This window comes from Crocuta crocuta, unplaced genomic scaffold, assembly GCF_008692635.1.
Source record: "Crocuta crocuta isolate KB4526 unplaced genomic scaffold, BGI_CrCroc_1.0 scaffold431, whole genome shotgun sequence".
NCBI classification, from domain to species: domain Eukaryota; kingdom Metazoa; phylum Chordata; class Mammalia; order Carnivora; family Hyaenidae; genus Crocuta; species Crocuta crocuta.
Genome location: NW_027528859.1, coordinates 232,444 through 258,477, shown reverse-complemented (window position 1 = coordinate 258,477; position 26,034 = coordinate 232,444). Strand labels below are relative to the sequence as shown.

The window sequence follows — 26,034 nt, the reverse complement described above, 5'->3', positions numbered from 1 at the left end:
TTGTATGTGAACCAAAGATAAAAAAATTTAGACATCGGGTAAAAAATTAACTGGAGCTATATGAAAAATAATGAATACCAGTAGCCAAAGCCAATGCTGTCTTCCCTAACTTTAATTTTTGCTACCCTCCACAGGTTATCTGCTAAGTATTCAATGCAGCTCCTTATGAAAGTAAAAGAGCAGCCCAGAATCCCTAAAAATGAATCCCTGGGGAATCTTATGAAGAATAAGCTGGTTATATCGCCAATCTATTTTTGCTAAAAATTCCACAACTGCAAAGTTGGCTGGGAAAATGGCAGAGTAGGAGGACCCCAAGCTTGCCTCCTCCCACAGATACAACTAAATAACACCCATATCAGTGTAAATTACCTAGGAAACCACCCAAAGATTGGCAGAACAAATTCCACAACTAAAGGGAGGGAAGGGAACATATTAAAGAAGATAGGAAGGACACAGTCTGAAAGCAAAATGGACCATAGCTGTTTGACCCAATGGAGAGGGAGATGGTGGCATAGAGAAGGGCAGAGAACAGACTTTCACATAGAGGAGCCCTTGAACAGGGAGGATGAATCTCTGAAATATGTGCCTTTGAAAATGAGAGGGGCTGAATCTTCTGATTCTCAAAAACAAGCGTGACTTAAAGCCTGAAATTTTAAAAAAAAATCAGCTAACTTGGCTCTGAGAAAGCCCAGAAGACATTAGGAAGCAGAGTTCCTGGGATAAAAGAAAGCAGGACAAACAGCCTCTGCAAATACAGCATAGAATCCAGCAACTGCAAGAGGGAGAGTGATTTGTGATCCGTTCATCTCAAAGCCAATTTGCTCATCTCAAAGCGAGGCCCACAGGCAGAGACTACAGGGAGAGCCCTCCAGGAACTAAGGACCTGGCAGGGGTCATTTCCCCCTTCTCCCTTCACTATAAACAGCCACCAGTGCTACAGTGGGAAAACACCCCAGTGCTACCACTCCTAACCTAATTTGCCAAGCCTCCTCCTTACACCCCACCCCTGCCAAAACATCCCACACCCTCCACCATATCCAACACGCCCCCACCAACCCACGGCAATTCAGCAGACTTGTTCTTCCCAGTCACATGTAGGCCTGAGTCCTAGCGTCACAGGCCCTTCCCCAAGAAGCCCAACACTAACTCTGCCAATGCCACACCTCCTGCCTGACACAATGGCACATCTCCTGACACTCATGTTTTGCAGGACCTCAGTTGTGGCAGCAGTAGGGGCAGGTCTCCTTTCATAAGCAGACCACTACACCCCTTATTAAAATGTGTCCCACCCAGGGGCACCTAGCTGGCTCAGCTGGTTGAACATCCAGCTTTGGCTCTTGTCATTATCTCACAGTTCATGGGTTAGGGTCCCATGTTGGGCTCTGTGCTAAGAGCTCAGAGCCTGAAGCCTGCTTTTGGATTCTGTCTCCCTGTCTCTCTCTGCCCCTCCCCTACTCTCCCTCTCTCTAAAACAAATAAACATTTAAACAAATAAATAGTGTCCCACCCCTGCCAAGGACCAAACACTGTACACAATAGGCAAAGAAAGCCTCTGTAAACTACACTGAAGGAAAAAGAGGCCAAGACTCAAAAGGAGAGCCCACACAAAACACATAGCAGACATTCTCTTAAAGCACCATGCCTTGGCAAACAGGGGACACTGCACTGCAGGGCACTACAGGACCTCTTCTTTATGAGACTGTTATGTTAAGAGCAAAAGAAAACAGCTTGACTTTCCTAACACACAGAAACAGACTTAGGAAGTCAGACAAAATGAGGAGACAAACATCTCCCAAATGAAAGGCCAGGATCAAACCACAGCAAGAGACCAAAGTGAAACAAATATAATATGCCTGACAGAGAATTTAAGATACAGGAGAGGGGCACCTGAGTGGGTCAGCTGGTTAAGCATCTGACTCTAGATCTCTGCTCAGGTCTTGATCTCAGGGCCATGAGTTCAAGCCCCATACTGGACTTGGCAATGGACAGTGAAGCTTACTTAAAAAAATTAAAAAAAAAAAGATGTTGGACTGGAGAAATGATGTTGACTGACAAGACATCCATGTCTTGGATGGAAGACATCAGTGAGACTGTCAACACAAAGACTAAAAAGAATTAATCACAGATCAAGAAGAGAGAAAACGGCGGTGCCTGGGTGGCTCAGTCGGTTAAGCATCCGACTTCGGTCCAGGTCAGATCTCACGGTTCATGGGTTCGAGCCCCACATCAGGCTCTGTGCTGACAGCTAGCTCAAAGCCTGGAGCCAATTTCAGATCCTGTGTCTCCCCCTCTCTCTGCCCCTCCCCCACTCATGCTGTCTCAAAAATAAATAAACTATAAAAAAATTTTTTTTAAAACACAGAAAATGAAATTTAAAACACACTGGATGGAATAAATATCAGCTAGATGAAGCAAAGGAATGAATGGACGACCTGGAAGACAGATTAATGGAAGGTAAACAAGCTGAGCAAATAAGAGGAAAGAAACTTCTGCAAATTGAGAACAGTCTTCGGGAACTCAGTGACTCCATCCAGCATAACACCTGCATTATAGGGAGCTCAAAAGAGGAGACAAGCAGGCAAAAAATTTGAAGAAATAATAGCTGAAAACTTCCCTAACTGGGGGAAAGAACAGAGATCCAGATCCAGGAAGCACAGAGAACCCCCTCCTCTTCCTCCTCCAAAAAATTCAAACCAGGGCCATCCACACCAACACACATAGTAATTAAAATGGCAGAAAGCAGTGATAAAGACAAAATTTTAAAAGGAGAATGAGAAAGGAAGATAGTTACATACAAGTGAAACCCTACAGGGCTATCAGTGGATTTTTCAGGAGAAACTTTACAGAAAGGAGTAGAGCAGGATATATTCAACGTGCTGAAAAGGAAAAATCTGTGGCCAAGAATACTCTATCCAGAATAGGAGAAACAGAGTTTCTTAGAGAAAAACTAAAGGAGCTTTCGACCACTAAACCAGCCCTACAAAAAATACTAAAAGGGGCCTTGAATGGGAAGGAAGACCATAAGTGAGAGTACAAAGAGTAGAAAACACATAAGCAAAAAGAATATATTTGTAAATATTCAGTTGAGGGATTCATAAAATAGAACGATATAAAATATGAAATCATATACCTACAACATGGGAAGAAGAGGAGTAAATAACAGGTATAAACTTAAGCAATAATCAACTTAATATAGACTGTTATCTATATGAAGATGTGCAAGAATGATAACCAAATATCAAACATCAGCAATAGATATGCAAAGAATAAAGAGAAAAGAATCCAAGTACATCACTAAAGAAAGCAACAAATCATGAAAGAGAGCAAGAGAAGAGAAAGGATCAGAGAACATCTACAGGAACAACCATAAAGCAAGTAACAAAATGGCAAAAAGTACACATCTATTCAATATTACTTTGAATGCAAATGGACTAAATGCTCCAATCAAAAGACACGGTGACAGAGTGGATTAAAAAAACAAGACCCATCTATTTGCTGCCTACAAAAGACTCATTTCAGATCTAAAAACATGTATAGATTGAAAGTAAAGGGATGAAGAAATATTTATCATGCAAATGGATGTCAAAAGAAAACCAAGGTAGCAATACTTATATTGAACAAAACAGACTTTAAAACAAAGACTATAACAAGAGACAAAAAAATGTAATAATAAAGGGAGCAATCCAACAAGAGGATATAAAAATTATAAGTATTTACACACCCAACATGGGAGCACCCAAATACGTAAAACAGTTAATAACAAGCATAAAAGAAATAACCGATAGTAATACAATAATAATAAGGGACTTTAAAAGCACTTATGGGGCACCTGGGTGGCTCAGTCGGATACGTAAAACAATTAATAACAAGCATAAAAGAAATAACTGATAGTAATACAATAATAATAAGGGACTTTAAAAGCACTTACGGGGCACCTGGGTGGCTCAGTCGGTTAAGTGTCCGACTTCAGCTCAGGTCATCATCTCATGGTTCATGGGTTCGAGCCCCGTGTCAGGCTCTGCTAACGACTCAGAGCTTGGAGCCTGCTTCAGATTCTGTGTCTCCCCGTCTCTCTGCCCCTCCCCCACTAGTGTGCTGTCTCTGTCTCTCAAAATTAAAAAAAAAAAAAGCCAACTTACATCAATGGACAGGTCATCCAAACAGAAAATCAATAAGGAAGTAGTGGCTTTGAATGAAACCCTACACCAGATGGATTTAACATATTCTGAACATTCTATCTTAAAACAGCAGAATACACATTTTTTTCTAAGTCCACATAGAACATTTTCCAGAACAGACCACATATTAGGCCACAAAACAAGTCTCATTAAAAAAAAAAAAAAAAAAAAATCAAAGTTCTATGTACATCTTTTCTGACCACAATGCTATGAAACTATTACTGAACCACAAGAAAAAAATCTGAAAAGAGCACAATTACATGGAGGTCAATATCATGCTGTTAGGGGCGCCTGGGTGGCTCAGTCAGTTAAGTAAGTGTCCCACTTCAGCTCAGGTCATGATCTCACAGTTCGTGGGTTGAAGCCCTACATTGGGCTCTGTGCTGACAGCTGAGAGACTAGAGCCTGCTTTGGATTCCGTGTCTTCCTCTCATTCTGCCCCTTACCCACTCATGCTCAATCTCTCTCTCAAGAATAAACACTTTAAAAAAAAACAAAAAGAACAAATTTATTTTTAAAATTATAATAACATGCTGTTAAACAATGAACCGGTCAACCAAGAACTCAGAGGACATCAAAAATTACATGAAAATGAAAAAACAATCCAAAATCTTTGGAATGTAGCAAAAACTGGTTTTAAGAAAGAAGTTTATATAGGGGCGCCTGGATGGCTCAGTCGGTTAAGCATCCCACTTCAGCTCAGGTCAAGATCTCATGGTTCGTGGGTTCAACCCCCACGCAGGGTTCTGTGCTGACAGCCTGGAGCCTGGAGCCTGCTTCAGATTCTGTGCTGCCCTCTCTCTCTGTCCCTTCCCCTGCTCATGCTCCTGTGTCTCTCTCTCAAAAAAGAAACATTAAAAAAAATTTTTAGGTTTTAAAAATTAAAAAAAAAAAAGTTATAGCAACACAGGTCTACCTCAAGAAGAAAAACCTCAAAAAAGCAAACTAACCTTACACCTAAAGAAGCCACAAGAAGAACATAACCCAAAGCCATCAAAAGGAAAAAAAATATAAAGAAATAAAGATTAGAGCAGAAAATAAATGATATAGAAATTTAGAAAATAAAGAACATATGTATGAAACTAGGAACTGGCTCTTCGAAAAAAATCAACAAAAACTGATAAACCTCTAGCAAGACTCATCAAAAAAGAGAGAGAGAGAAGACCCAAATACAATTATTTTAAAAAAGGAGAAATAACAACCAACACCCTGGAAATACAAACAACTGTAACAGAATATTATGAAAACATATATGCCAACAAACTGGACAACTTAGAAGAAATGGATAAATTCCTAGAAATATAACCTACCAAAACTAAAACAGGAAGAAAGAAAATTTGATCAAACCAATTACCAGCAATGGAATTCAATCAGTAATCCAAAAACTCCCAACAAACAAAAGTCCAGGACCAGATGGCTTCAAAGGCAGATTCTAGCAAACATTTAAAGAAGAGTTAATACTCTTTCTCAAAACTATTCCAAAAAATACAAAAGGTAAATTTCCGAATTCATTCAATGAGGCCAATATTACCCTGATCTCAAAACCAGATAAAGCCAAAAAATATTATATATACATACACATATATATATATATATATATGCATGCCAGTATCTCTTACAGATGCAAATATCCTCAACAAAATATTAGCAAATCAATCAAAAAATATTTAAAAAGCATATACTATGATCAAGTGAGATTTACTTCCAGGATGCAAAGGCAGTTTAACATTTGCAAAACAATCAGGGCACCTGGGTAGCTCAGTCAGTTTAAGTGCCAAACTTCAGCTCAGGTCATGAACTCATGAGATCTGAGCCTGCTTTGGGTTCTGTGTCTCCCTCTCTCTCTCTGCCCCTTCCCCACTCATGCTCTGTCTCTCTCAAAAATAAACATCAAAAAAAATTTGCAAAACAATGAATGTCATACATTACATCAGTAAGAGAAGGAATACAAACCATATATATGATCATTTCAACAGATGCAGAAAAAGCATCTGACAAAGTACTACATCCATTCATGATAAAAACCCTTTGCAGAGCAGGTCTAGAAGGAACATAGCTCAAAATAATAAAACTCAGAGCCAACATTTTACTCAATGGTAGAAAACCTGAGAGCTTTTCCCTTGAGGTCAGGAACAAGACAAGAATGTCCACTGTCACCACTTTTATTCAACATAGCACTGGAAGTACTAGACATAGCAATTAGACAACATAAAGAAATTTTTAAAAAGACATCCAAATTGGTAAGGAAGAAGTAAAATTCTATTTACAAATGACATGATAGTACACACAGAAAACACAAAATTCTCCACCAAAATACTAGAACTGATAAATTCAGTAAAGTCACAGGACACAAAATCAACGTACAAAAATCTGTTGCATTCTTATACACTAATAACGGAACAAGCAAAAAGTGAAATTAAGACAATCCCATTTACAACTGCACCAAAAACAGTAAAAGATCTAGTAATAAACTTAACCAGAGGTGAAAGACCTACACTCTGAAAATTTTTTTTAAACCTGATGAAAGAAAATGATGACACAAAGAAATGGAAAAACATTCCATGCTCACCGGTTGGAAGAACAAATATTGTTAAAATGTCTCTATTACCCAAAGCAACCTATACATTTAATGCAACCCCTATCAAAATGCCAATAGCATTTTTCACAGAACAATCCTAAAATGTGTACAGAGCTACAAAACCCCTTGAATAGCCAAATCGATCAAGAAAAACAAAACTGGAATATCACAACAATTCCAGATTTCCAGTTTTATTACAAAGCAGTGGTAACTAAAACATATGGTACTGGCACAGACATGCAGTTCCGACGGGTAGGATAGAAAGTCCAGAAATAAACTCACAATTATATGGTCAATTAATCTTGGACAGAAGAGAAATGAATATACAATGGAAAAAACATCTCCTCAACAAATGGTATTGGGAAAACTGGATAGCTACATGCAAAAAGAATGAAACTTGAGAACTTCCTCATACCACATACAAAAACAAATTCAAAATGTATTCAAGACCTATGTGAGACCTGATACCATAAAAATCCTTGACAAGAGCACAGGCAATAATCTGACACTGGCCTTAGCAACATTTTTCTAGATAGTTCTCCTGAGACAAGTGAAATAAAAGCAAAAGTAAACCACTGGGACTACATCAAAAATAAAAAAACTTCTGCACAGAATGGAAACAATCAACAAAACTAAATAGCAATCTACATAATGGGAGAAGACATTTGCAAATGACATTCAATAAAGGGTTAGTAGCTAAAATATATAAAAGACTGATACAACTCAATACCTTAAAAACAAATAATCCAATTTAAAATGAGAAGGTATGAACTGACATCTCTCCAAAGAAGACATACAGAGAGCCAATGGCCAACAGACACATGAAAAGATGCTTATCACTCATGAACAAGAAAATGCAAATCAAAACTACAATGTGGTATCGCTTCACAACTATGAGAATGGCTAAAATCAAAAACAGAAGACACAAGTGCTGACAAGGATGTGAAGAAAAAAGGAACACTCATGCACCACTGGTGGGAATGCAAATTGGTACAACCACTGGGGAAAACAGTATGGAGGTTCCTTAAAAAACTAAAAATAAGGGTGCCTGGGTGGCTCAGTCAGTGTCAGACTCTTGATCTCAGCTCAGGTCTTGATCTTGGGGTTGTGAGTTCAAGTCCTACACTGGGCTCCACACTGGGTATGAAGCCTACTTAAAAAAAAAAATTAAAAATAGAACTACCCTATGATCCAGGAATCATACTCCTGGGTATTTACCTCAAAAATACAAAACCACTAATTCAAAGGGATACATGCACCCATATGTTTACTGCAGCATTATTTATAATAGCCAAACTATGGAAGCAGTCCAAGTGTCCATTTAAAGATGAAAGGATAAAGAAGGTATTGTACATGTACATAGAGACACACACACACACACACACACACACACACACACACACACGGAATATTATTTAGCCATAAAAAAGAATGAAATCTTGTCATTTGCAACAACATGGACAGAACTGAAGATAATGCTAAGTAAAATAAGTGAAAGACAAATACCATATGATCTCACTCACATGTGGAAAAACTTATGAGCAAATACAAAAAACAAAGGAGCAACAACAAAAACAACAGCAGCAAAAAAATAAAAATAAAAAAGAGAGGGAGAGAAACAAACCTAGAAATAGACTAACGACAGAGAACTGATGGTTACCAGTGGGGAGCTGGGTAATGGAATCAGTTAAATAAGGGATGGGGATTAAAGAGTACACTTATTGTGATGAAATAAAATTTAATTTAATTTTAAAATTTCCACAATTTGGGGGGCACCTGGGTGGCTCAGTCAGTTAAGCTCTGACTTCAGCTCAACTCATGATCTGGCAGTTCATGAGTTCAAACCCTGTACTGGGCTCTGTACTGACAGCTNATCACAAATAGCTATCAAAAAAATTTTTTAAGCAAATAAAATCTTAAAAAAATATTCCACAATTTCATCATCTCAACTTCTTCATAAAATTAACTCTTTTTTACCTTTTATATCTTGGTACAAATCATTTCATCAGGGAAGCCTTCCCTATAACTCTACTCCCTCTTAAAAGTTCAGGACAAGCTCATTATATTACCCTAAACTCTTCCTTCATTAACTTTATCACAAAGGCATCTGAGTAGCTGAGTCGGTTAAGCATCCGACTTCGCTCCAGTCATGATCTCACAGATTGTGAGTTCAGTCCTGCATCAGGGTCTGTGCTGACAGCTCAGAGCCTGGAGCCGTCTTCGGATTGTGTCTCATTCTCTCTCTGCCATCCCCCACTTTTGCTCTGTTTCTCTCTGTCTCAAAAATAAATAAATGTAAAAAAAAAAAATTTCTTTTTACCTTTATCACAGTTGGTCACAGATTAAACAATCAGAAATAAACATCTCCCCCATTAGATTGTACTCCAAAGCATCACCTCTACCCCAAAATGCTTGGCACATAGTACAGTTAAGTGTCTTACCCATGTTAAGCGTTCAACACATGTTCTGAATGATGACAGCACACTCACACACTCCTGGATAATTTACTTACATTTAATAGTCTACTAAATTCCAAACTTCCTAACCGCTACTTAATCTCATTTTGATGAAAATTATGTATGGAAGCTCTTATCAGAAAAAATACATACACATAAAACTGTTCAAGAGTTCTAGGACTTTCTGAAGCTTATCTGTGGACCAGATTTAAGTTTTGCTCTATTAAGAAATAGTTTCTTGAGGGGTGGGAAGTGGGGAACCTAATACCTTATCAAGAAAGTAGCTACCTATTTGACTGTCCCCTCCAACTCCAGAAATTCATTAATCTTTCAAAAACATAGTTTTGATCTAACCAAAAGTCTTCATTTATCTTTCAGCCTTGACCTTTTGGCACTGATCTCCACAGACAAGGAACATCTCTCAGCATCAAGGCTAGTGAATGGCAGAAACCAGATTTGATCCAGATCTGTCCCATGCTCTCCACTACCTAATCCTATAGTTTTCTTACATGCTACCTCCTCTAATTAGTATAATTTCTCATCCCTTGCTTCATTTCTGCCTGCTGAAGTCTTATCAATGTTCAAATACTACTTTTCAATATAGCTTTATCTGTTCATCATCAAAGAAAGGATCTTTCTCTTCCTATAAATTCCTATAGCACTTGTTAATTATATAATTCCCCTTACATAAACTGCCTTCTGTTACATACGATTACGTTTTCCTCCTTCCGGTTACTGCATTATTGTTTCTAAGCTTCAAACCCACGCATCTACACTCTGTTTTGTCATCCTAGAGCTGGGACTCTAGGCCACATTTTTCCTTTGCAGCTGGCTTCTTGTTATAAGCTCTGTCAATAAAGGGGTACTAGCAAGAGACTAGAAAGCTTTAGGAGGATGATGGGAGAGTGTTCTGTTTGCTTCCTAGTCCTGTTTTTGTTCCCTTTTGCTGCCAATTCAACTCAACAACTCTTCCTTACGCCAGCAGCAGTTTATTCTAGTAGCCACAGCTGAATCCAGTTTGCAGTTTTTGTGACACAAAACCAGCATCATCGCTACCCGAAGAAGCACCAGCCTTCTTTTCCTTAGGAAAGTTTTGGGCCCCAGCTCGAGGACCCTCTTCAGGCAGCAAAAACATTCTTGCACAATGAAAGCAAACCACTTTCCCAGGGGTCATAGTTCTGGTGCCACAAAGCATTTCCTCCGACCTTCTTGCTCTCTTCTCTTTTTCCTCCCACTTCTAGAGATAGTAGCTACTTTCCTGAATTGCTATCTCCATATTATGTTTCTTTTTGCCTTTTCAGTTCTTTGGGGCACCTGGGTGGCTCAGTCAGTTGAACGTCTGACTTCGGCTTAGGTCATGATCTCACGGTTCCTGAGTTCGAGCCCCATAGCAGTCTCACTGCTGTCAGCACACAGCCTGCTTTGGATCCTCTGTCCCCCTCTCTCTGCCCCTCCCCCATTTGTGCATACATGCGCACAAACTCTCTCTCAAAATAAACTTTTTTTTAAAATGCTGTTAAAATCTCTACTGTGGTCTGTCTCTTGACTCTTCCCTGACATACTCTTTTACCAATTTTATGTTTTGATTTGACTGATTTAAACAACTTTATGAATTGCTTAGAACGAGACAACTGATGATCTCTATTATGGTACTTTGTTTATAGTAAGCAACCAAAATATTAAATCAAGAAATCAAAAGCTTATCTGCCTCCCACAGCCTTGTCCCTTTTAAGCATATCCTCTAAACCCTGCTCAAAGAGTCTCACTGATTCTCCAGGTAGTTTCTTCGCTTTGATAAATTTAACAATCATCTGACACACTAAGACCCCTTCAGGAATTTACTCATTTGGGGAATTGCCACTTCTGGCGTTCTAGCTTGTACCTGCTTCTCAAATTTTATTAGATAACTTGTTTTTACATTTACTTGCTCTCACTTGAGATGAACATTTTAAACAGTTTTCAGGCTTACAATTTTAAACTCCATCTTCTAATCCATAAACCTGTTTTAGAAAGCTATTTTTCTCCAATTATTCTTCTTCCTGAGACTGATATTAATTTCATTACCAGTTTCCTCATATATAAATGACAGAACTAGCTGACCCTTAAGATATTTTCTAGTTTAGAGACCATATAGTACCTCTCTCCCAAATAAATCACCCCTCAACAAATTTTATTAAATTCTTATTCATATAACTTGATACTCACTCTGTGAAAAATATTCACTTTAGATTTTTAAAAATTAAAAGAAACGGAAGTCTCAAGACTTAAAGTGACTTATTTGTTCAAGATCAGCCACACTACTACTACTTTTATCTCACAAAATTTAGATATAAACCCTTCACGGTTTACAAAGTTACAGTTTAAGGCTAATTATCTTCTGGTAATTTCAGGTTAAAAAGCTTTTCAAGTCTATACAGTGGAAAGAATCACAATACCTTTTATTTGTCTCTTTCCTTTTGTGCTTGGTTATTTCTTTTAAGGCATATGGAAAATGACTCATAAAATGGTGTTTGAAATCAATAAGATAATTCTTTCGAAGCCATGACTCCTATTAAAATAAGTAAAGATTAGAAAATCTACAAGAAACAATCATTTAAAACAACCAATAAAACTTTAAGCAGAAATGTGATCACTTATTAATATTCAACCATATATAACCATTATAATACAGTTTGCTTGTGATAAAAGATATAAATTTTAATAATCAAAATAAAGTATTAGGGCATTCAATTCTCACCCATAGTTCTTTTTAATGTTTAATTATCATTACTTGCATTTTATCTATTATTTAAAAGAAAAAGGGAGAAAGTAATTAAGAACAAAATTCTGAATTTGAACCACTAGTGCAATATTTGTAAAATATACCAGAAGGTCTTCTCACTAGTGTTCCATTACACAACTCTTATTTCCTAGCAATTCTATTATTTCCTATTAAAGATTTTTGTCAAAGAGCAATGCAATTCTCTAAAATTCTTGCAGTATTTGTCAATCTTTCTCTCCTACCTGAAACACTTTTTCCAGATTACAGCACTCTTATTTTCTCCTATCCAGAGAACCAACCATTCCATTTTGCCAGCGACTGAAAGGTTTCTTGGCATGTGGGACTTAAGGTGTTTAAAATAGCCAGTCACCCTACAGCTCCTTAGTGCCTTTACTGGATTCTTCTCTTTGTGCTAATTTATAATTGTATACTCAACATGTCTTCTTGAACTTCTAACAGGCATATTAAATTTAACATGAATAAACCGATCTCCCCACCAGGAGTCACACTGTCATTTGGACCATAACACAGGCATCATCCTTGCTCCTCTTTCCTTCACTATACACATCAGCAGTCCTGCCAGCCTTATCAGAATCCAGCTGCTCCTCTTCACACGTCAACACCAGCCATCATTCTATTCTAATCCACCATTCTTACCTAGATTACTGCAACAGCCTCCCAACTGGTCTCCCTACTTTTCCTCTTGCCGTCCTCAAAAGTCAATTCTCTGCATAGCAGCCAGGGTGATCTTTTAAAACATAAATCATGCTTCCAAATAACATGGGAAGGAAGAACGGGAATAAGTGTGTAGGGCAGAACTGATCATTCATAGCATGGATGGTGTTCAAGTTTTGCTAGAGCTGGGTGCTGATCACAGGGGAGTTTACTAGTGTTCTATGTGCCAATTAATCACATTAAAGTTAAATAAACATAACTCAGATCATGCCACTTCCCCTGTTGAAAACTCTCCAATGTCTTTCCACTATACTCAGGTTAAAATCCAAACTTCTTACCATGGACAATAGGGTGCCACATTATCTGGACACTGTCACTTTTCTCCCCTCATCTTCTACCATTCTCCTAGTACCTCACTTGCACAGGCTTTCCTACCATTCCTCAAATGTGTCAAATTTGTTCTCACTTCAGGGGCTTCTCTATGCCTAGAAGGTTCTTCCCACAGGTCTTTATTAAGACTTGCTCCCTTAATTTATTCAGTGACATTTAAAAGTCATGAAAGCATTTCCTGATCATCTATTTAAAACAGCTCTCCCCTGGGGTGCTTGGGTGGCTCACTTGCTTAAGCTTCCGACTCTTGATTTCAGCTCAGGTCACAATCTCACAGTTCATGAGTTCGAGCCCTGCATCGGGCTCTATGTTGACAGTGAATAGCCTGCTTAGGATTCTTTCTCTCCCTCTCAAAATAAATAAGTAACGTTTATAATAACAATAATAGTAGTAGTAGTAATAGAAATAAAGCTCCCACTCACTCTGTTCCAGCACATGTTCTCTCTTTACCCTGCTTTACTTTCATCTTTCTTCTTAGTATTGACATTATAGATTTGTTTACCATCCATCAATCCCACCAGAAGGTAAGTACTGTGAGGGCAAGCAACCTTGTCAGTCATGTTCATCTCTATATTCCCTGAGCCTAGAACACCACCTGAGACTGTATAGCAACATTATTCAACAGACCTTTCTACAATGATGGAATTATTATTCATCTTTGTTGTTTAATACCACAGGCACTAGACACACATAGCTATTGAGCCCCTGAAATGTGCTAGTATGACTAAGAAACTGAATTTTAACTAACTTAAATAGCCATATTTATAGATGTTCAACAAATCCTGATGCATGATTGCATTGCATTGTACAAATTCCAATCCTCAAGGGAAAAAAAGACATAGGCAGTGAAGTATATAAACTAAAAGTAGCAGGTATTAAACTACAAAGGTAAGGGGTGCTGGGGTGGCTCAGTTGGTTGAGTGTCTGACTCTTGATTTCAGCTCAGGAGATGCTCACAGTCATGAATTTAAGCATGATGTCAGGCTCCATGCTGAGCATGGAGTCTACTTGGGATTCTTTCTCTTCCTCTCTCTCTGCCCTTTCTCTGTTTATGCATGTGTGCACACTCTAAATAAACTTTAAATAAGTAAACAATAAAACTTAGATGAAAATGAAGTTTCTCAAGTGTGCAGCAAATAAATACATTTAGCAAAACCTAAAAAGCAAACACATGTCCTAAGACTGCACTTAATCTAGATGCCAATTTAACAATAGAAGACCTATACATTTTTTTATTTTTTATTTTTACAGGGGAAAATGCAAACACAGTCCCTCACTACCACAAATTATGCAGTCAAGTTTCTCACATTGGGGAAATCGCAGGAGTCAGCACATCCTGAGTGCAATGGATAAGCCTCGCCCTGGGAAAACCACCTTTGTGATCATGATATCTCCCCTGCCAGGTTAAGTATTCTTTTAAATGTTTTTTTAATGTTTACTTTTGAGAAAGAGTCAGGGTGTGAGTGGGGGAGGGGCAGAGAGACAGGAAGACAGGGAATCCAAAGTAGGCTCCAGGCTCTGAGCTGTCAGCACAAAGCCTGACATGGGGCTCAAACCCACGAACCATGAGATCATGACCTGAGCCAAAGTCGGATGCTCAACCAACTGAGCCACCCTAGTGCGCCCGTTTTGGTTTTTGTTTTTTTTAATTTTAGAGAGCAAGCCAGTGCACGCGCAAGCAGGGTAGAAGGGCAGAGGGAAAGAGAGAGGCTCTTCAGCAGGCTCCATACTCAGTATGGAGCCCGACACTGGGCTCAATCCCATGAACCTAGGATCGTGACCTGAGCCAAAATTAAGAGTCGGATGCTCAACCAATGGAACCATCCAGGTGTTCCAGAAGACCTATACATTTTCTGATAGAAAAGAGCTACAATTTAGGTTGTGGGAAACAATTTGCATTTAAGGCCAAGGAATTCCATTTCACCCATCCTTTAAAGTTTGAGCTCTTATAGGTCATCCAATATCTTAACTAAGCTAAGCTATAACTGAAGGTCAGTGATAGAAACAGTGAGAATGGTGTAAAAAAAAAAAAAAACCTAATACTGTTTATAGCAGCAGTATCAACAATAACCAAAGTATGGAAAGAGCCCAAATGTCCACTGATGGATGAATGGATTAAAAAAATGTGGTGTATGTATACATACATACACACACACACACACACACACACACACACACACTGGAGTATTACTCAGCCATCAAAAGGAATGAAATCTTGCTATTTGTAACTACACAGATGAACTAAAGGGTATTATACTAAGCAAAATTAGCCAGGGAAAGACAATTATCATATGACTTCACTCATATGAGAACTTTAAGATACAAAACAGATGAACGGAAGGGAAGGGAAGAAAAAATAATAAAAACAGGGAGGGGGACAAAACATAAGAGACTCTTAAATATGAAAAACAAACAGGGTTGCTAGAGGAGTTGTGGGAAGGGGGAAGGGCTAACTGGGTAAGGGGCATTAAGGACTCTACTCCTGAAATCACTGTTGTACTATATGCTAACTTGAATGTAAATTTAAAAATAACGAGTAAAAATTAAAAAATTAAAATTAAAAAATACAGGAATCATAATCATCATAAAAATTAGTTGACTAATGCATTTTAATGTCATCTTACATAGCTCACATACATATTTATACTTTGTCTCTAAAATAATGAGTCTTGGGGCGCCTGGGTAGCTTAGTCAGTTAACTGTCCGACTTCAGCTCAGGTCACGATCTTGTGGTTCATGGACTCAAGCCCCATGTCAGGCTCTGTGGTGAAAGCTCAGAGCCTGAAGCCTGCTTTCAGATTCTGTGTTTCCCTGTCTCTCTGCCCCTACCCCTCTCTTTGCCCCTCTCCCACTCATGCTCTGTCTCTCAAAAACAAACATCAAAAAAAATTTTTTTAACAAAATAAAATAATGGATCTTACCTTATCCAGTTATTACCAGTCAACATAACCAACTTGTCAAGGTAAATTGGAGAATTCTACCAGTGTATGCTTTTAAATTCTATTTCTATTTTAATTAAAGCTTCTTCAATTTATGTGAGTTTTAAACAGTATCCCAGTTTAGTATTCTATGTAGTGTTCAACAGTGTATGCAAAACAGTCTTCTGAACTTAGTGTCCTACGTTAACTGTTAATAGTCATATTATAATAGCACAGGATAGCTTTAATGCATACAACTTTAAATATCCATAAAATTAAGGCAGTGTTTAGATCCTTTGACAGTGTTATCTGAATGACAGTGCATAATACTAGCATAATTAATGAATTGCATTTGGTCCAACCATTCTATCTAGTTACAAACACTATTACTAAAGGAATAACAATTAGTGCCTGTGTATCACCAAACATCAAAATGCTTTCAATTTTTAGTAATTAGTTTTCTAAAAATAAAGGAATGACTGGTACTTAAGGTTTATGTTGATATTGTTACTTTTACTTTCTATCCCAGCTTCAAATGAATCCATTCAAAAATGCATATAACATATACTTTTCCAAAAATGTGTATGCATTAGTCACTAGCTTACATCATAGGTTAATTGCTATAAAGGACAGTAAGCTTTGCTTTCATATTATACACTCTACCCCCAACCCTAATCAATTTCTTGACAATGTACGCAATGAATCATGAGACAAGCTCTAAACTGTAGTCAATAAAATGCCATCCTATTTGAAAAAGCAATACATATTACAACCCTGCAATGATGGGTAACGGGTTAATAGCGCTAGAGCAAGCTCTTAAAAGAAACACACACCTTAGTATGATTCCACAATACTTTTCAAGATCAAATACTATTTTTAGTTTATCCTTCATCTTATTTTATGTAGTCTACTAACTCACTCTAAATTTCAGCTTGAAATAAAAATTAAACAAAACCAAAAAACTGCCTTGTCAGTTATGTACACATGTAGGCAACTTCAAGGATTCACACCTGCTCGGTCAAAAATCCTTGCAGAAATTCTATAAACCAGATACTTCAGACTTTAAAGTACTGTTCCTGCAGCTGCCCTTTAAGTGTGGTATGATATTAATTTAATACCTACAAATTAATCTTAGATTTTGTTCTTCTTTACTTGCACCACAGACTATACATTATATTCTCTATACCATAGAACTTCAAAAGGGCTGCCCAATATTCAATTCTTCCCCCAAACAGCAGATAAATTGAATCATCATGAAACATGTCTTTACTATCCGCTTTTCTGGTAAAAAACTACTATACAACTTAGAATTTAGGTTAATTTCACTCATGCCGTATCTATAACTACACCTTACCTACAATGAAAGATGACTTTTTGAAATGTTTTCTGATCTTATATATCTTATCAAGAGAAAAAAAAAGAGGATGCACTAATCACTCTGTAAGCAATTTCTTCTCTAAATCACAGTAGCTGAAAAACAACTCTGGGTTAGTTGTAAGATCTTCACTGTGGTCCATTTCTGCTAAAATTGACAATGTGGCATACACTTGAAGGAACTCCTTAATAAGCAACTTTTTTAATCCTGTAAGAGGCCTCCAGAAACTGAAATGTTCCTACATAATCAATCTGCCATAAACAATACAATTAGATGTGATTACATTCAATAAGTTATGCATTTCACTTAAACAAATTAAAAAATATTCAGAGTGGGGCACATGGGTGACTCAGTCAGTTGAACATCTTGCCTCTTGATTTTGGCTCAGGTCAGGATCCCAGCGTCACAGGATCGAACTAAGCACAGAGCCTATTTAAGATTCTCTCCCTCCCTCCCTCTCCCTCTCTGCCCCCCTCTGTCCCTCTCTCCCACTTGTGTTCTCTTAAATAAACAAACAGGGGCACCTGGGTGGCTCAGCTGGTGGGGTGTCCAACTTTGGCTCAAGTCATGATCTCACGGTTCATGGATTCGAGCCCCACCTCAGGCTCTGTGCAGACAGCTCAGGGCCTGGAGCTAGCTTCAGATTCTGTGTTTCCCTCTCTCTCTGCCCTACCCCACTCATGCTCTGTCTCTCTCAAAACTAAGTAAACATTAAAAAAAATTTTTAATAAATAAATTTCAGAGGATAATCTCACAAGACTATCTTAACTTGCATTTTGGGGCTAAAATTAAGGAACAAGCTTATAGTTACACCACTGGAATTTTCTGGAAAATGCATAATCAATTAGTACCAATGTATATATTTCTAATCTGCCCATTTATGATAAAAGGCATTAGTTAGAAAATAAAGAACCTGTTCTCACCAATTTATGAGTTTCATCATGTTGTTTAGAGAGTTTCCACAGAAGGGAGATAATATTAAGAACTTGCTGCATAACCTGCAGAGGTTCTCGTTCTATACCATTTCCAACAGAAGCAGCTAGTTGTGGAGGCACAGCTTCAATCCAGCATTCAATTAGCAATGGAATTATTATCTCAATAAATCCTTTCAAGTTTTCAGTAGATGACAGGCCTTCATCCACACTGCCTAGTCCTCCAACCAGGTACCTAATAAGGAAAGGTATGAAAAATAAAAATTAATGATTAAAAAATGTTATTCCCAGTTTAATTTAAATCTTAAATGTAAAGTACCAGTAAAATGAAGTTCCCTGAATTGATAATTACATTGATCAAGACTAGTAAGAAAATAAAGTTCTAAGATGACAAAGCCAAGAGACTATCAAGTTTTATTTCTCGTTAGGCTTTGCAAGAAATGAATAAATTAATACTTTCAGATGACTCCTCCCATCAGTAAATAAAATCAAATCATGAGTAACTACATGAAAACCATAAAAGACAACTGCATGTCTTCCCACAATTAGCCATCAATGGTGAGCAGTTAAAATTCAATATAGGAAAACTGAGTGTGGACATAACTGAAATCCTTCTTACCGTAGCCTGAACTGTGAACTGACATTTGGCTGTGAACCCCCATTTTCATAAACCTGGATGTGCTGCTGGTCGTTGGCATGTTCCTTCCAGTTGATAAAAATGGAGTTGCTAGTGGCATGGGGATTTTCTTTTTGTTCCTGAAGTCCTTCACTTTCTCTCAACCTACTGGATCCATCTGCCAAGGCCTGAAGGAATTTACTGAGTCTCACTAAGACTTTCAGCCTCCATTGCTGAGAAGTGAGTCTCCGATTAGGATTTACAGAAAGTATCCAGGACTGGGATCTGTCTCTATTTACCAGTCCTTTGGACAGCTGCTGATGAGAAATAAGTTCTACAAAATTCTTAAGCAATATACTGCTACGGCCAGTAATTAAGGCTGGGTACTGTTCCAGCAGAATGTCCAAAACTTTTAGAGAGTCCTCCTGAATTCCTTCAGTAATGTGAGTCATGGCACTAGAGAGATGGGCACTTACCAAAGGAAAAAATGGAGAAATTTGTTCAGCTCGTATTTTGGGGGCCAGGAATTGAAGAAGTTGAACTGCTGCTAATCGTACATTAGCATCTTTATCTGTAAACACAGCAGTCACTTCACTTAATATGTTTGAAAGGTGTGCATCAATTATAAATGGGTATTGAGACAAAAGGTCTTTAAGTCCAAGAAGAGCACTTTGTTTAACCCCAGCATTGTAGTGATGCATCTGTGATAGCAAATCCTAAAAATAAAAATACAGGATTTAGCTATAACATTTTCAAATAAACATGCTAACTAAAACTATGCTAATAAACTGACCCTCCTTGAGGAAACTACTTCAGTAAATACTTTTGAAATATTACTTAGCTTTTATTAAGATCCAAAACATTGTCTTATCTTTAAACTATATTTAGCTTTTAAAAAAGTTACATAACTTTTGGTCAGAATTTTTGAAATTAACCTGCATGTAGGCTATCATTTAAAGTGACAACAACCATCATCACTATTAAAAAATCTACTATGTACCAAACATATGGTAGATGCATTTACATACTCTTAACTTAACAAACACATTCTGCTTATTTTAAATGGTCTTTCAGGGTATGTGTGATTTCCAGTATAACATTAAACAATTTTATCTGTGGAATAATTTATACAATCTATGGGGGCAAAAAGTAACTTCATGTACCTTTTCAAAATTATTTAAACTTCAGAACTTGAAAGCAAAACTAGAAAATGTTTATCCTCACAAAGACTTGTTCACAAATACTCATAATAGCTTTACACATAGGAGTCAAAAAGTGGCAACCAAATGTCCATCAACTGATGAGTGATAAAATGTGACATTAACCATGCACTGAAACTCTATTCAACAATACAAAGAAATGAAGTACTGTTCTGATATGCTGTAACACAGATGAACCTCCCAAACATACTAAGTAAAAGACCAGTAACAAAAGACTACATATATTATTCCATTTATACGAAATGACCAAAATAAACAAATCAATACAGATATAAAGTAGATTAGTGGCTGCCTAGAGCTAGGAGAGAAGAATAGGGAGTGACTTCTAATAGATATAGGGTTTCTTTCTGGCATGATAAAACTGTTCTAAAATTAGATTATGGGGGTAGTAGCATAACTATATTAAAAATTACAGAATGTAAATGGGTTTATTTTATTATGTGTAAATTACGCTTCAATACAGCTGTTAAATTTTTAAACAGAACTACTGCTCAAACCTGAATTAACTTCATACACTTACTACGAACCTATTAAGTTACATGGATTCAAAAATGGATTAAGGCAAGATCTTTGGGCTCCACGCTGGGCAAATAGCCTGCTTAAGATGCTCTCTCCCTCTCCCCAGCTCGCATACTCTTTCTCAAAAAAAAAATCAATTAAGATTTTCATGAACTATAAAAACAGCTTGAAAACAGTAACATCAAAAACTTGTTATATCAAAAAGTTAAATTACTTCCAGATCATTATTAAGACGCCAGATAGGTATACACGGGAGAAATCACTGGGTCTGGTTGAGCAAGTCTTTCCGAAGGAAGTGGGAAAGCTGCTGTGGCAGCTCAGATCTGCTGGACAGACAACTCCAAACTTCAGCCATCAATAAACCCTGAGAGTCAATACAACCTTTCACAAAAAAATTCTAGATAAGTTTGAAGAAAAATCTTACTTTATCAAAACAGTATTTATGATTTACCTTTATGTTAAGTTTTCTATTGTTTGTTGGAAGAGTTCCATCTTCTTTGAGTTGCTCAGGCAGATGTATAGTCTTCGTTTTAAAGTTTGTAACAGTAGCATTTTCTAATTTGGGTTTCTTTTTACCAACTTTTAGTTTTACTTTTTGAAAATCATCTTGGCGTTTTCTTTTTTTGGTCATTCTTGAGTGCTAGAATGAAAAGAATTTTAGAACAATGGATAAAAAAAAACCTATGAAAGAAAAGAAGGTATTTTCCAACATTTACGTTACTCTAAAATTAATTTCAAAGATAATCAAGGCCAACAGTGACTGTGCCAAAAGATCAAAGTATTAAATGGAGAATACCTTTACCAACAGGTACACCTTAGTCAAGAGATACTATAAAGAGTCATCAACAATAAGGTAACAACCCTGCCACAAGTTTATCAAGGGTTTTTAGCTGTGGAACCCTTGTCAAACAATTCTGCTAAATAGAAACCTTTTGAAATACTCAGGTCCAGGGTTTGGGGTGGGGGTGACACACAGATTACTAAATATACCTTGTATCTGCTCCTGGCCCCTCAAAGTCCCTGAGCAACCTCTACGAAGGAAACAAAACTATGTCTGAAAACCAATGTTTTTATCTAACACAGCCTTTAACAGTCAGAAAAGGTTTCATGAACCTAAGCTGATGCTTCAAAACCAAGTAAGATTCAGAGATAGACAGCAGGGAGTTAATGAGCATTTCACTGAATAAGGAGAATACAGTATAGTTCAGGGGTAGAGAATAAGCCAGGTATGGGCAAAAATGAGATATCAGCATTTTTAACACCAGGATAGTTTCAAACTAAACAGAAAACAGTATCCAAATCAGGATAAAAAGCAGTATAAAAGGAAATATAGTATAACAGAGGAGTAAAGAACAAAAGACCAGCTAGGCCACTGTTGTGATACATAACTGGGGCATAAACATGTCATCTTGCACTTCTCCCTCTTCACCACATTCTTTCAATTTATATCCAAATCTTCCCACTTCTCACACAAAAACTTTGATTGTGTCTCCTACCCATTCCCAGGCCACTTCTCAAATCCTTTACTTCTACTCTAGACTGTTTATTAGTTTCCCCATCAGTATGCCTGCCTTGTTTCTAGTGTCTACTCCCCAGTCCATTTGCTAGAATCACGAGAGAGCTCTTTTTAAACAGATATGGCTCAGGAGTTTTCAGCGGTTCCTGCACTCCCTTACAGTAAAAACTCCATAACTTGACATTTCACATCCTTCTAATTTCCTCTCCAGCTTTATCTTCCCACATGCTAACATCTCTCTAAAATATATAGCCTTCTATACCTGGAATCAGCTCAACTCTTCTTGAAAACTTTTCCACATGCTACAAAAATAGTGAGCTCTGCTTGCCACTATACACCCACTAGAACAGGTAAGTACCTCTGAAATAAAACTTCTGGTCTATCATAACCATCCTATATCCAGATACTTTTTTTTTTTTTAAGTCACAACACTAGAAATCAGGAGTCCAAAAAATTTGAATAAAATGAAGGTTTACGTTGTGAAATAAAATGGTTTGTGTAAGACCAAGCAGCTCAAGTTCCAGGAATCCAGAAGCCAATCCTCTATAACATTACATCCAAATTCACACGATTGCAAGGTTTTACTACATTAGAGCCCCTTGAGCTAGGTAGGATTTGGCAACCTAGATTAAAAGCAGATTCTAGAGCCAGACCGATTCAGTTCTTATTCAGACTGCCACTTTCTAGCTGTAGTTAAAAACTGTGCCTCAGCTTTTATCAGTTTTATCAAAACAGTGATGATAATAATAATACTTACCTCATATAGTTGTTATGAGGTAGGACTAATAAGGAACAAATGAGTTCCTATTTGTAAAACACTGAGAACTGCACCTGGCACTGCTCAACATACATAACAAACACGTATATTTTCTTCAAAGTCTCAGGACCAGAACATATCAAGCACAACAGGAGATGCATTATGTACACTGGTATTCAATTCTCACAAAACCATGTGAGGAAGGTGGCACTAAACCGATTTTCAAGGCGGGCCTCAGAAAGATTTGTCAGTCCTGTGTTACAGAGTTGAAAAGGGACTTACAAAAACAGAGCTCTGCAAAATCAGCTTTATGTTATATACACTGGAATTAAGGTGAGGACTGGAAACCTGAGTGGCAAAATGGCTTAACTTATTTCATTCATACCAATTCCAAGTTTTCAAGCCACCCACACCTCTAGTTATTCTAGTTTTAAAAAACGGGTAAGCAAAATCTAAAAAGAATAAATGGGTAAGCAAAACCTANTGCGTTTTTATTTTTTTAAGTTTCTTTTATATTTATTTATTTTTTTTTTTTAGTATTTATTTTTTTTGAGAGAGAGAAACAGACAACAAGCTGGGAAGGGCAGAAAGAGAGAAGGAGACACAGAATCTGAAGCAGGCTCCAGGCTCTGTACTGAAAGCTCAGGGCTTGAACTCAGGGTTTGAACTCATGGACCAAGAGATCATGAGCTGAGCTGAGACCATGGGTGGCTCAAACAACTGAGCCACCCATGTTCTCCTCACCTGGCTTTTAATTCTAAAAGTTTTTATTAATTAAGCAAGCAGTTTGTGAGCTTTCTCTACAATTTTATTACTAGCTAGTACCACAGATGAAAATAAATGGTATAAGACAAAAAACTGAAATTAACTCCCCACTCACCAATCCTCTGTGTTATCTGTAGCCACTAACTACCTGATCTGTGTCCAACACAGTCAAGCTTATACCATATTATCCATCACTTTGTATTAGTCACACTGATTTCTCCTATTAGAAACTAAGAGGGGTGATGGCCCTTCCTTGACTTTCAAAGCTAATATTATTATTTTATGGTACATAGAGACCATTTTTATACTAGGAATTTTTAATGTCCTATTCCCAATTTGTTATTTTCACTTTAAAATAAAGATTTTCAGGGGGCACCTGGTTGGTTCCGGTCATGATCTAACTGTTCATGGGATCAAGTCCCACGATGGGCTCCACACGGGCAGCTCAGAGAATGCTGGAGAGTCTCTCTCTCAAAATAAATAAATAAACAAAAAATAATAATAATAACGGGGATGCCCAGGTGGCCTGTCAGTTAAGCCTCTGACTCTTGGTTTCCACTTGGGTCATAATCTCAGGTTCCTGAGTTCAAGCTTCCCTATCAGCTGGGTCTCTCTCTCTCTCTTTCCCAAAGTAAGTAAACTTTTTTAAGAAAAAATTTTAATAATATAAAGATTTTCAAAGGCACCTGGCTGGCCCAGTCAGTAGAGCATATACGTCTGGATCTCAGGGTTGCAAGTTCAAGCCCCACGATGAGTGTGGAAATTACTTAAAATTAAATCTCTAAAAATGAGTAATTAAAACAAAAAGATTTTTCACAGCACAGCAGATATTCTAAGCCACTTTTACAGTAGCCAACATTGAATAGAAGAAGGTAGAAACTCCAGCTTCAGAGGCTGAAGTCTCACATCACTGGACCTCTTAACGCGGGTGAGCCCATAAGTTTTAAAAGTGAATTTCATATTCCAGTTGCAGGTCTTCTAATATCAACATAAGCAAGAGTCCTGCGTGTCAGAATTCCGACCCAATCGAATTTCACCTACTTTGTCTACAACCCTAATTCCCAACTTCTTTTCCAAAAAATAAATAAATAATGCACACTGCAGTGGCCCTTTCGTAATTTCCCCGCCAACCCCTTACTCTCACGAGTTCCTCCCAACTCTCCTTCGGGGGACAATCGGAGACACCAGGCTTCCCAGAAAGTAAATGGCCCACACAGGGGCGACTCCAGACAACCACCGATCCCACTCAGCTCCGCAAAGACCGCTTAACCCCCCACACCTGGACGGCGACGGGACCGAGGACGAGACGCCCGCTCGTCCCCACCGCCCGACTTCGGTCCAGCATCCCACAAGTGAAGAGGCGGTGGGCTGTAAAAACTATCGTGCCTTCTACTCCCANGCGGCCGCTCACCTGAGGGCCCGCCGGGAGCGGAGCAGAAGAGAGGAGCGTCCGAGTAGAAGCCCACGAGGCGACAGCGTGCGCCACCGGCCTCAGCCTCTCGCTCCCGGAGCGTGTTTTCAAATCGCCTCGTCCTCACGCGGCCGTGTCTCCTTCCGCCGCCCGGAAATCAGGGCCCCTCCCCCGCCGCGCCGTGCTCACGTGACCACGGCCCGCAGCCGCGCGCAGCCGGGGAGGCGGGAGTGGGAGAGGTAGGCTCCGCCCCCGGGAGGAGGGGGCCCGCCGGAAGCCCCCCGCGCTCCGGGAAGCCCAGGGAGCAGAGCGCCGGAGCCGAGGACAAAGCTTGGCCCCAAGCCCTGAACTTCCTGGGCGTTCATGTTGGGTGTCACCCTGGTTACTGCTGCTTGAGAGCTTGCCTTTTCTCCCTTCGCTAGACCAGGATTCCCCAGACCTGCCGCCACGTTCTGAGAACAGAAGTTGAACTAAATTGGGAAGGGGAAAAGTTTCAGACTGCTAGAACCATAGAATTCCTGAGGACGTTTACCTGGATGGAACAGTTAAGAATTACTTGACCAAGGGCAAAGTTCACCTAGTATCTAGAAGCTAAGAGTCTTAGTGGAGGATTTTCCCTGATATTTCAGTATCTCAGTACTAAGATTCCTACTGCTGAAATTAAGTGGGCCCAGGGAAGTTAAGGGAGAAATTGAATGCCTAGATTGAAAGCCAAATTGAAACAGTTGAGAAAGCAAAGAGAGTGGTTCTTTGAAAGATAGCCTTGCCGAAGACTGGATGGTGGAGTGGAGAAAAGAGCCCCAGGTGTGGACTTGAGACCTTGATTCTGATTTGCTTCTACAGCTTAATAAAACGGTAAAACTGACAATCATATGAGCCTCAGTTTATAAGCAGAGACCCAAACGCTGGGACTAAGACCATTCCTGTTCTGTGATCAGAGATAAAGCTGACCTAAATACCCACCGTT

General features: G+C 38.4%; 1 protein-coding gene and 1 non-coding gene across 4 annotated transcripts in view; both read right to left on the bottom strand.

The window, feature by feature from the left end:
- The window catches only part of TEX10 (testis expressed 10), a 60,261-nt gene extending 35,039 nt beyond the window's left edge, over positions 1–25,222 (bottom strand). For 2 of the 3 annotated variants that reach the window (XM_077756093.1, XM_077756094.1), the window contains exons 1-5: positions 25,068–25,222; positions 21,070–21,258; positions 18,883–19,595; positions 18,255–18,498; positions 11,648–11,760 (exon numbers count right to left, since the gene is read on the bottom strand). In XM_077756093.1, coding sequence (XP_077612219.1) covers positions 11,648–11,760; positions 18,255–18,498; positions 18,883–19,595; positions 21,070–21,249 — 1,250 coding nt within the window. In that variant the 5' untranslated portion in view covers positions 21,250–21,258; positions 25,068–25,222. The remainder of the gene's footprint in view (positions 1–11,647; positions 11,761–18,254; positions 18,499–18,882; positions 19,596–21,069; positions 21,259–25,067) is intronic. The other variant, XM_077756095.1, reaches the window with a different exon arrangement.
- Positions 14,287–14,450, bottom strand: LOC144225090 (U1 spliceosomal RNA). Its single transcript, XR_013333203.1, has one exon. It is a non-coding gene; the product is annotated as a U1 spliceosomal RNA (small nuclear RNA).
- Positions 25,223–26,034: the final 812 nt, after the last annotated feature.